Source organism: Arvicola amphibius, chromosome X, assembly GCF_903992535.2.
Source record: "Arvicola amphibius chromosome X, mArvAmp1.2, whole genome shotgun sequence".
Classification (NCBI taxonomy): domain Eukaryota; kingdom Metazoa; phylum Chordata; class Mammalia; order Rodentia; family Cricetidae; genus Arvicola; species Arvicola amphibius.
Genome location: NC_052065.1, coordinates 44,663,390 through 44,676,147, shown reverse-complemented (window position 1 = coordinate 44,676,147; position 12,758 = coordinate 44,663,390). Strand labels below are relative to the sequence as shown.

At 41.4% G+C, this 12,758-nt stretch overlaps 1 protein-coding gene across 1 annotated transcript; it reads right to left on the bottom strand.

Annotated features, from left to right (window-relative positions):
- Window positions 1–8,680: 8,680 nt before the first annotated feature.
- Nr0b1 (nuclear receptor subfamily 0 group B member 1) lies at window positions 8,681–12,528 on the bottom strand. Its single transcript, XM_038315667.1, has 2 exons — window positions 11,364–12,528; window positions 8,681–8,925 (listed from the first exon to the last, which is right to left on the bottom strand). Exons 1-2 carry the CDS (start codon window positions 12,526–12,528, stop codon window positions 8,681–8,683), a joined length of 1,410 nt encoding a protein of 469 aa, XP_038171595.1.
- Between the last annotated feature and the right edge of the window lie 230 nt (window positions 12,529–12,758).

The following is a 12,758-nucleotide window of genomic DNA, read 5'->3' as shown; positions in this document are numbered from 1 at the left end:
TGCAGCTAGGGACAGCACCTGACATTAAGTCATCAGCTTCAGCCAACTCCTCTCCCCAGGTGATCTACATTTATAACAAAAGAGAAGGAGCAGCACATACTGGCTATTGTTGAGGCTGTCTGCAGGTCTATGTGACTCTCTTAGGTGGGCCTATGGCTTCAGAGCCTGGCTGCCACACCATAAAGAAATATGGGCCTACAAGGGCCCAGTATCATGCTGGATTTGTTATTATGGTTCTATATTGTAACTTAAAATCCCGTATGATACCTCCAGCATTTTTCTTTTTACTCAAGATTTATTTGACTACTTGGGTTTTTCTGTACTTCAATATGAATTTTAGAGGTAATTTCAAGACCAAGCAGATGGAGTGAGTATGTCATGGGACTTTTTTAAAATGCAATTTTCAAAATATTTTTTGCTGCCCATTTTTATCTATTTTGTACTTTTTCTTGATTTGGAGATTTATTGGTTTTATTAAATTCTAAGTATTCAACCAACTTTCCTTGAGACAAATTATCTGTTTTGGTAGTGATCTACAGCTTACTGATATTAACATGGTGGTAATGGGGGAGCTGGCAATTATAGGTGTGGCATATTCATTTTCTAGTTGACTTAAATAGTATGATGGGTCCATGAAAGACATTGGCCTACCCAATGACTCTGGGTAGATTTTTTCTTTTTAATACATTTTTAATTTGAGAGGGAGGAGTTGGAGGGGAGAAATGGAAAGGGGAATATGATGTAATTATGTTTCAATCTGCTTATTTTTAAAATTTATAAATTTAACTTGCTTACAAAGTAGCAGGTTTTCTTATGGAATTTTTGTGGGAATGATGAGGATACCTTTGGATCTTTGTAGATTGCTTTCAGTAATATAGCCATTTTCCTTATATTAATTCAGTCAATCCATTTGCACAGGTCTTTCCACATGGAGTTCTTTCCATCTTCTAATATCGTCAGTGATTTTCAATGCCTTATAGTTTTTGTTGAAAAAGACCTTTCTCCTTCTTAGCTAGGTTTATTTTGAGATATTAATGTTGAATACAATACTTTTCTCTTTTTTGTTTTTGTTTGGCTATTACACAGGTTTTTGTTTTGTTTTGTTTTGTTTTGTTAGCTCATGCATCAGATATAGATCCTGCTCCTACTGCCAGGTTCCTCATAGATAGTCCAAGTTTCACCACTGTCTCCCACATATGGAGGGCCTAGTTTGGTCCTATGGAGGCTCCATAGCTGTCTGAATGGAGGTTATGAGTTTGCATGAGCTTGGTTCAGCTGTCTCTATAGATTTCTCCCTCATGATCTTGACCTCCCTTGCTCATATACTCCCTCCTCCTCTCTTTGATTCGATTCCTGGAACTCGGCCTGGTGCTTGGTTGTGGATCTCTGCATCTGGTTCTCTCATTTACTGGATGAAGGCTCTGTGATGACCGTTGGGGCATTCATCAATCTGATTACAGGGGAAGACCAGTTCGGGCTCCTTCTCCATTATTGCTAGGAGTCTTAGCTGCTGTCATCCTTGTGGATTTTGGGAATTTCCTTAGCTTCAATTTTCTCCCTAATCCCACAGTGGCTCTCTCTATCAAGATATCTCTTTCATTGCTCTCCCACTCTGTCCTTCCCCCAAATGGACCATCCTGGTCCATCATGTTCCCTTTCCCACATCCTCTTCCCTCTACTTGCCCCCACCCCCAGCTTACCCAGGGCATCTCATTTATTTTCTCTTCCCAGGGAGATCTATCCATCTCTCTTAGAGTCCTTATTACCTAGCTTTTCTGGTATTGTGGATTGTAGCCTGATTATCCTTTGCTTTACATCTAATATCCACTTATGAGTGAGAATATACGGTGTTTGTCTTTCTGAATCTGGGTTATCTTACTCACGATGGTTTTCTTTTTTCTATATATTTTGCCGTGTTTGCTCTGCTATGTGTTACTTTCTTATTTTTGTTTACTTTTTAATTTTGCTTTCTGTAGACTACTTTGAATCTTTCATTAATAACTTAAAATATCTGCCAGAACTCTTCATTTTTCTTCTCTGAAATTGAGTATATGTTTTGATATAAAGGTTTTCTGACATAATGTTGCCACCATGAATTCATCCCATGAACATAATAGAAAAAAAGTCTACTTTGGCTCTGTCAGTTTTTAAAATATTTATAAACTTAATGAACAAACATTTGTCCAACCCTCAGATATTAATACTTTAAAACAACAAATGGTAATATTTTAAATTGTTATTGTAGTTAGAAATTATAATATAATTTCACCATTGTCTCCCTTTCTTTTCTTTCCTCCATACCCTCCTCCCATGTAAATCACCCTTGATCTCTTTCAAATTCATGGCCACTTTTTCTTACCCATATGTGTGTGTGTATGTGTGTGTGTATACATACATACAAGACAGAGATAGATAATGTGTATATAAATTACAACCTACCTGATCTATATAATGTATGTATATGTTTTTAGCGCTGACCATTTGGTATTGTATAACCAATTGGTGTGCTCTTCCCTGTGAAGATCTATTTCTCCCACTCTCAACATTCCCTAATTGGTTGTAGTTCTTAGTGTAAGGGTGAGGCTTCTAGAGCTTTCTGTCTTCAACATTAGCATATCCGTAGGTGTCCTTTTCAGGTTTTGTTTAATCAGTCCTGTTGATGAGACTTTGTGAGTGTAGCTTTTCAGACTTTCTAGGAGATATACTTTCACAGAAAACTCCCTGAACCTCTCTGGCTCTTTCTGTCCTCACTTCTGTAGCGTACCATGAGTCCCATGGGCAAATAGCCCATGACTATCAGCAAAGGTAGGCAGCAAGATATGACAGTAAGAATAGACAAGCAGAGGACTCCATGGTTAAGAGTGTTTGCTGGTACTCTGGAGGACTGGAGTTTGGTTCTCAGAACCCACATCCATGCTTTGCAGCCTCTTCTAACTCCAGCTTTGGGTATCTGACAGTCTTCTGGCTTTTGTGGCTACTTGCACAAGACACATACATGTAAGTAAAAGTTAATCATTAAAAATCAAGATTAGAAGTTCAAAGTATGGTGGAATGGATATGGTTAGAATCCTTTGGTGTCCCATTGTAGTTAATTATATTTATGAACAATCATATGAGAAAAAGTAGCTATTGAATTTCGTAGGTTCTACGTCAATAATGAGTGTGCTGCCCCACCAAGAAGATGGTAAATAGAAGTCAGGGATTGAGTGAAATGAAGTTAGGAAAAATAATAATATTTTAACTATCCTTCAGTTTAACTATGCTCTCTTATCCTTCAATTATAAATGTAGGTAATATGGCACAACAGTCTTGGCAGAGAATACCATATCAGGTCTAAGTATGCACAATCTTGCCTTGCATCTGGGAACTTCTTTGGATGTTCTCTTCTCCTTTCCTAACTCATCAAAGTGATTCACTGTGTCTGGACTATACACAGGTGGTTTGCACGGAGCACCTGCTTGTTTTCTGCCTATTTGGAATTTCGATACAAGACAGAGAATGCCAATGTGGTCAGCCTCAATAAACCACTCTAACCTCGGAATCTCTAGTGATTTCACTGGACAAACTCATCATTTACAGGTTGATGCATTTTTGTTGCCAGGGGAAGAGTTCGCTCTGTGTGACCCTGCAATGGGCAGGAGAGTAAAGCAGGATGCCTGCACGCGAACTCTTCTGCATTCTGCCTCTCTTTCCCTGATATGAGCCGGCAGCATATTCTCACACTTCTGTAATGAATCTCAGGTCCGAGTAGGAACAGCTGTGAAGCTCTGAAATTCTCCTTATTAACACATGCTAATGTGAAGGTGCTCGCAGGGATAACCACACAGTGATAACAGCACTGGTGGTTTGTAGAATGACCCTGTTTCTTTAAATACAGCTCCAGTGTCATTTGAGGATTGCCAAAGGGGAAGAGCTTGCTGAAACCCTGGGATATGAGGAGTAGTGCGGAACAGCAGCAGATGTAGTGCCTGTGGCCAGAGGTACAGTTTACTTATGAAATTAGAAAAAAAAAATAGAACCATGCCCTGGAAAGTTGGCACTCTGGATCCTTCAAATGATTTAGTACATAAAGAGTTAACTTCCCCTAAAGTAAGGGGACGAGGAAGAGAGTACAATCTGAATGATGAGTTTATCCTTTTTGCTCTTCTCTTTCTCTGTACACAAGGAAAGAAAGGCTATAGAAAATCTAGGCACCTTTTCAGTGGATGTCCCCACCCCTCCTTACCATTGCAGCTTGGCGTCATCACTGTGTCTGAGCCCTGTAAATGGCAAATGGACCACTAGTGACTTGAGTCAGCTTTCTTGAAGAAAGGTGATTTTCATTTACACCTTTGTATTTCTGACTATTGCATCTGAATATTTGATATAAAATGGCATATTCTTTTAATTTCCTACAAGTTACATGAGACATTTTAGTCAGAGAAAGCCACAAAGAAAAAATATCAGAAAAATATGATTAATAATAAAAGCAAAATATACTTTTTAGTCGTGTGTGTGTGTGTGTGTGTGTGTGTGTGTTGGTTTTTGTTTTTTGAGACAGGGTTTATCTGTGTGGCTTTGGAGCCTGTCCTGGAACTTGCTCTGTAGACCAGGGTGGCCTTGAACTCAAAGAGATCTGCCTGCCTCTCCCTCCCAAGTGCTGGGATTAAAGATGCGTGCCACCACTACCCGGAACATGCTTGCAATTTCATCATAATGATGTTATCTTTTAATTTACGGCATTCAACATCTAAGTATTAACTGGGGACTAGTTATATCTTGGAAGAGCACAGAGCACAGCCTACTGGAACACCTTACACTTGATGATTTCATGTTGTCACCAAATCCACTTCATGTGGATGTCTATCAACTGAGAAAGTGCATATGCTTTACGGAGAAAAATCTAAGTATTCAATAGCTTCATCAATTTTTAGCAGTCTTGGCAAAGGATAAAGGCAAAAATAGATAACTCCTAATAGCCACCATCTACTCATTGCTCATATATGTTCTGCCTTTAAAAATTCCACTTAATTTTATTTTATTCATGTGCTGATTCACTTCACTTAACATTTTCAAAGCTTATTTATGTACTACAAATGAATTATACTTGATCTCATTAATTTTAGGAGGTGGACCTTTTTCTGGAACTCAAGCTAATTTGACAGTGACTATGGTGCCCAGTTTGGCTTCAAATTTGCCATTTCCCATAGCTTCCAAAACTTTAGGATTACAGGTACAAGTCACCATTCCCAGGATAGATTTTCCTTTCCTAAAACACCAAATACTATTTTAGCGTGTGTTCCCACACTGTATCCAGTCATCATTAAACACAATTCCCTTGTTTTGTGCCACAGGTATCAGGGCTTTATAAGTATACTTAGTATTTTGTATATTAGAGGCACTATCAAACTGTAACCCACATTCAGGTGGAGGCACATTATCGAAACTCTGGAAGTACAGTTCAATGGCGTGTGACTTGTTTCTTTCTAGAAATACGCTTTTGTGAAATCAGATATGTGATGCTCATAGGCTCAGAGTTTTCTTCCCTGATATGCACAGTTTTGCAAGGGACAACTTAGACAACATAGATTGGTAGGGTAGACAGTAATTAGGACTTGACACCTGACTGTTTTTTTCTTATGGTGCCTAGTGTCCACGAATGCTGAAGAAAAACCCCTAGTTTTTCTGGATCACTGAATTTACAGATCCTATTTCCTGGCCTGAAACCTGGTATTGTCTACAATGGGCTAGTTCAGTTTCACCACAGAAGGGTGCTAAATGAAAAGCAGATATAGGCTCCATGGAAACAATTTGTCACTAGTTAGAGATGTTGCTCAGTAGCATCATATGATCAAAATGTCACAGATGCTAGAACTTTTGGTGGACTCTGAATAGTTCGCTCAACAAACCAACTGCTTTTCTAACTCGTGATTCCTGCTGAACGCTGCAATTTGGGGCAGAGTGCGTGACAACTCTATTCATGAGATGTGTCATATTCCAGTTGCACTGAAATGTTATTTGGTAAAAAAGAAATTTTCTGTCTTCCACACAGTTCATCTAAATGAAAAGGCAGGGTGAACAAAGCCTAAAACAGTTAAGAAATACCACAAAGTTAGGAGTATTGAATAGGACACTGATACTATAAAAACTAAAAAAAAAAAAAAAAACAAAGAAAAAAGATGTCTTAGAGGTAGGCATTGAGGAGTAGGACTAGGACATTAATGACTTTTAAAGTACTCTGGCAGGAAATTTATTTACCATGCTGCCTTTGTGAGCTGTGATCCTTATGAACTCTTGGGGATTATGCATTTTGCAGGTGTTTCATAATCATCATGCTATTCTCTCAGCCTTGGAAGATGCTTAGGTCAACTTCAATTTACTGGCCACAGATGAGAGGGATCAGGTGAGAAAAAGATTCAGAAGGAAATAAGGATAGAAGCTACTGGTTATCTTAGACGGAACTTGAAGTTGATGGGATTCACTTCAACTGCTAAGCCTGGGCTTCCTAACACATGCTGGCATCAATGTTACAGGTGTTCTCATACTACTGTGTAGTTCCACTGCACTGCTTAAAGACATCCTGACAATGGCTCATAGGGGTCGAATACACACAGGAAAAGAGTGAACATAGTTACCTGATTGCTGTGCATGGAAGGGCCTGCTGAAAAAGTAAGCTCTTAGCTGACAGCTGAGAACATTGATTTAGGAAGCATTCTCACTCTTTTCGAACTCCTAAGGGTGACATGGTGCCTAAATCAATTTTTGCAGTGATTCATACTGACCACTTTTTCTTCTATATGTTTGGAATTTTGTTGTATGCTAGGTAGAGGGAGCCTATATAACTAATCACAATCAAAAAATAAAGTAAAAATAACTCCCTTTCTGAATCTTATGTGGGGGAAGAAATATTGAAATATTGCAGATATGCTTATGAATTTCCATTGCTATGGGGAGAATATACCGTGGCACTTCCTGGGAGGTAGAGAGCAAAAGGAGGCATTCTTGTGAATTCTTCCACATTCTGCCTATATCCCTTTCCCCTTATTACCAATCTATACATCCTATTATCATTTGCATAATTCTTAGCACTGAATAGAACTATGTGCTGGGGTACATATTTTCTTATTACATTAGAAGTGTAGATATGTTGAAATTACAATTACACTGCCCATTGCTTTAAAATTACGTCAGATAGTACACCTGCTGCCAATTTCTTATCTAACATCTTGATAATAAGTACATATGTGTATTATACCTCATGTAAAATAATTATACATTTAAATATTAATATTGTTCATGGAGATGATTAATTTCCTTTGAAATCCTAAGTATTTCAGCTGTTACATTACTTTGAGTGCCTGACCCTGACAAGTTGCCAATAAGATTCACCAGATTGCCAAAGAGATCTTCACATAAAGATGTTTAAGACTCCTCTTGAGGAGGACACAGTGACATACACCTATAATCCCAAAGCTTGGGAAGGTAAGCAGGAGTAATTCCGGGAGTTAGAGACCAACCTGGGATACATTCTGAGTTCAGGCCAACCTTAGCAAGAGAGGAAGACCCTGTCTCAATTTTTTAAAAAGACCCCTTTAAATGAATTATTATGTTGGACCAGGTTAGCTGATTACTAATAGGCAATGTGTTTCTTCAAAGTGAATAGACTTATATAGTCTTGAATTTTATCTACGACAAGGAAGAAATAGTTCTATAGATTATATTTAAAGGAGTTGCTGGAGGCAGCTTCATAATTACATGTCAGGATTGTGTAATTTCATATTTACCAAACAGTGTACCTAAATGGTGGGATATAATTAGGGTTTTATGGTCATGTTGAACTTTCTGAAGTGATGATGCCCCCCTGACAGACTGTGGGTCTATTATGGAACTTTAGTCCAGACCCATAATTGTATATAGAGAAATTCAAAATTCAAGCTATGAAAATATTTTTTCACTTTCAGAACATAAATTACCTTGTGAGTCTCAAGTAGGAAAAAAGACAATCTTTTATATAGTTAATGGAGGTAGAAATGAGTCTAGACAACATAACTTTTCTTTGGCACTGACAAACTGTTTAATCTCATGAAGTTACTTATAAAAAACATACCTTCAGTTATGTTAGCCACATTAAAAAATTGAAGATGAAGCCAGGCGGTGGTGGCACATGTTTTTAGTCCCAGCACTCAGGAGGCAGAGGTAGGCAGATCTCTGTGAGTTCAAGGCGAGCCTGGTCTACAAGAGCTAGTTCCAGGACAAGCTCTAAAGGTACAGAGAAACCCTGTCTCGAAAAACCAAAAAAAAAAAAATATTGAAGATGCATACACCAAGAACACACTCTCTAATCAACTTAACGGTTAATACTTCAAATTTTATTAAAACTTGCTGTTACAAATTTGATTTGGCTGGGTCAATGGAAAGAGAAGTTACATTTGTGAAATTAGCTTGTTAGCATAGTACTGCGATCTTAGAGATATATGGAGTTATGTTATTGTTAGCAAATGTTTTCTTTTATAAGGAACCAGTGTGGAGCAGAGGGGGGTTTACATTGTCTGTAACTAAAGTATTTCTTCAATCGAATACAAATATACTATGCATGTAAAAAATACAAGAAAGTTTTGTTTTCACAATACTTAGCACTCTTCTGCCTACAGCTACCATTTTCTTCTTCTATGGGAGAGTGCACTTAGTGGCCCACATGCCTTCACAACTTTGCGCAGAGCATTTCCAGCATCATGTCATCCATGCTGACTGCGCCAATGATGGGTCTGAAAAAGAGTTCAGTGACAGCGTCAGTACTGATGAATCTCAGCAGGAAAAGGGCGCTATTCAGTTCAGCCGATCTGATCTGGTATTCTCTCTGCATCATCCTGATGTGCTCAGTGAGGATCTCCTGGGTTCTCCACTGAAGGCCCTGGATGTATTTCACGCACTGCAGGCCAGGCAGATCTGGAAGTAGAGAAATCTCATTATTTCAAATAGCTCAACACAGAGATCTTACGTTTTTATTCAACATTAGATTTTTTTGTCCCTTTCCAGTGCTCAAGCTTCTTGATTAAAAGTGTTTTCTGGGGGCAAGAATAACATGCTAAAAACAGACCTAAGTTTTCAGAAACAACACTTCTAAGAATGAAAGAACATGCACTGATTTCTGTTGAATATGCAGTAGGTGTGAGCACACACATTTAGACAACACTTGTGGTGAGCCAACAAAAGCACACTTAGAATATAACTGAATGCACCACAGCTTCAGATCGTGTTCTGTGAAAAGATAAAGAAACTGATGTTATTTCAAGAGAAATATAGCCATGAGAAATATACCAATTGATAATGATATGAAGTTTTGCCAGGTTACAACTATTTACCATTCTTTTCCACAATTATACCGACTCCTGTGTTTTGTATTATTGGATTCCAAGCTGATATTTACTTCAGAGGTTCATAATGAATTAAATGCTAAGGATTAATATTTTACTAACTGTGCTTTCCAAATTGGAAAAAAGTTTTAGAAATATGATTCTAATTCATGTTTCAAAGGGTCCTTATGGAGAAAAGTACTAACAGAAAAGTCTTTTTGAAAGCATCTCCTTAGTGGTACTAAAAGGTTAAAAGATAGACATAAAAGCATCACAGAGTGTAAGGTGATTTGAAAGTAACTTTGAAACAGATTTAGTTAAATGATGATATAATTTTCCTTCCTTTTGCTACAAAATTTAACAAATTCAAATTTAAAGCATGATGCTTTAAACATCAAAATCATGACAGAAAAGAAATATTCCTATTATAGGCACATATCAAATTATAAAAAGCAATACAATAAACACTTATCTAGATTACAATTCTAACAAGACAGTCTGCGTATTAACATCCTCTTTTCTATTCTGTCCTGATACCCAAGCTTTAATCTACATTTGATTGTGTGTATATCCCACTGACAAAGCTTCTCTAGGTCTACTTACGGTTTGCCAAAGCTTCATTTTGTGCAGGCACCCAATCACATTCCACAGCACAGTCACTGGCCCTCGCCTTAAAGTAACAAGTTCTTTTTCTTTGCATTAAAAAGTCTTTTTAGGGTACAAACAGAGGTTTCCTTATGATGTTCTCATTTGTACTGTTTTGGTTGGCCCTTCTTTCCAACTCCTCTTCACATCTTCCTGCCCCACCCTGCTACTTGTACCCTTCTACCCACACAAAACTTACCTTCAGTGGAGATAGATAAAACTGCTGGACTCCACAGTTTTAGCTCCTTAGCTTTTACTTATCTCCTTATGTTAAAACCTAGTTACATGTTCGTATATAATTTAAAACCTTGTGTATCTTTGTTATATATAAAGTTTTGAACATTAAAACAAGGGGATACAGAAAGGTAATAAGGAAAGAGGCCCCATGTTCTATAGACGTCACACTGTGCACAAATGTGGGTGCATTATTATTTAAAACATACAATTTGGTGGGATAAACTCCTATTGAGAGAGGACTCAAAAATAGAGGGAGAATGTGAGTGAGGAAAGAGGGAAGGAGGGAGGGAAGAGGAGGGAGGGAGGAGGGAGGAGGGAAGGAGGAGGGAGGAGGACTGAGGGAGGAGAGAGGAGGAGGGAGGGAGGAGGGAGGAGTGAAGGAGGAGGAGGGAGGGAGGAGTGTGTGTTAAGGGGAGGCAAAGGCTGTGAAACAGGGTCAAGGAAAGTGGGAAGCTGCTGGAAATACAGACTTCTGAAAGCTGAGACCTTGGTCTCCACTTTGAATCTCAATAGAGCAGGATTAACAGTTGCTGTAAAGAGTGAGAAAACTGTTTCTCATGTGGTCTCAAAAAAATCACCTGAGCTACTTGTGTTTTGCAGACTTGCAGAATCCGGGCTGTGCCAAACTACTAACTCCTGAAGAGGAGGAGCTTGGAAAGACTTGTCACACACACCCCACCCCACCCCACCCCACCCCACCCCCCACCCCCCACCCCCCACCCCCGCACACAACACAAGCTCTTCTTAAAGGCAAATTTGGAAAACAGGACTGTAAGCAGAGCTTGTGTGAAATGAGCAAAAACGGTTTGTTGTTTTTAAAAGTTATGTTACTAAACTTCAGGGGCCGCTAAAGAGGGAAGAGAGAGCTATGTCCCACGAAGGCAGAAACTTGTGTAGCAGCAGATAATAAAAGTAGGGGGCCAAGTAAAAAGCTTACTCCTCACCCAATCCATCTAGTATGGAGTTTCCAGCAGAAGCTCACCCACTTGGCAGGGTGTTCAGGATGTGTCCATCAGCTTCGCAGAGTCTGTCAGGAGGCATCACGTGGGCTCCAACATCCCTACAGCCACTGGAAGTTCCTAAGTGCCTGTGTGTAGGAATGGTGCTTTTCTGACCTGGAGAGACAGTGCACAAGGCTGTCATGCTTACCTGGGTTAAAGAGTACGGTCCCCTTCAGATAGGCATACTCCTTGGTATCGATGTTCAGACTCCAGCACTTGATAAAGAAGCTCTTTATGGCTTGGACTGCAGCAGCTGAGGGCAGGTGCTCAGCCTTTGCGGATAGCTGCTCTGAGGTCAGGTTATCTGCAGGCTCCGCGCCCTCGGCCTCCTGCTGCCTGGTGGTGAGCATCTTCTGCAGCACGCTGGGCTCAGAGATCTCCATCATCTCGAAGTGCAGGTGATCTTGGGCCAACTCAAGCATGAGTAGGGGTGCCCAACAGCTCCGCAACAGCACCAGCTGCTGATCCAGGGGCAAGATCTGGAAGCAGGGCAAATACTTGACGAAGCGCAGCGTCTTCAACAGGCCAGCTGATGCTGCCTCGCACACCACCTGTGGATTTTTGAGTGCCAACGGACGCTGCACGCCAGATGAGGCGTCCCACAAGGGGGCCCTAGGCTGCTCTTCCGGAGCGACGGGCATTTGATCCGCGCTCCCGGGCGTGCCAGAGACAACGCTGCTCTGCTGGGGCTGCTCTTCACCGCACACGTAGCTGCGGTACAGGACCGCCATGGCCTGTGCACTCTGCAGCCCCTCAGGGCCATGCACGCTCTGCGTACAGTAGGACAGCTGCCACCACTCGCCTCCGCGACGTGCCTCGGGAGCTTCCGGAGCCACGTGCGTCTGCTTGGCGCTAGTGAGCAAGCTGTACAAGATGCTGCCCTGTCTTGGGTGCTCCTCTCCGCAGAAGCAACAGCGATACAGGAGCGAGGGGGCCCGGCCAGCCGGCGGCCCCTCTCTGCCCACCAGGGGCTCGGCGCTGCCGCAGGCGCAACCCCAGCACGGAGCTCCGAATCGCACTCTGGGCGCCTCGGTCACTGCACTTGACTGCTTGGCGCTGGTGAGCATAGAGTAGAGGATGCTGCCCTGGCGCGGGTGGTTCTCCCCGCAAAAGCAGCAGCGGTACAGGAGGGGCATGGCTTGCCCGCCGGGCAGTCCCTCCCCACCCACGACGGACTGAGAGCCACAGGCGCAACCCCAGCACTGAGCCCCCAAGCGCACCTTGGGCTCTTCCGAAGCTGCCTGCTTCTGCTTTGCGCTCATCAGTAGATTGTAGAGGATGCTGCCCTGCCACGGGTGGTCCTCACCCGCCATGGCCCGAGGCTCCTGCTGCCCGTTCTGCCCAGTGGCCGCCGCCTGGGACTTATTTATACTGAGCGCGCACGCAAGCACGTCCGCCTCCTCCGCCTGGACAAGGGCGCAGAGGGGGACGCGCCTTTGCGCTTGAATGTGTGCGCTCCTGACCTCAGAAGTTCAAAGGGACAAACACTCCTTAGAAGCTGGAAATCCAAGGGGAGCTTGTGGACCCTCCCTTCCTTCCTCAC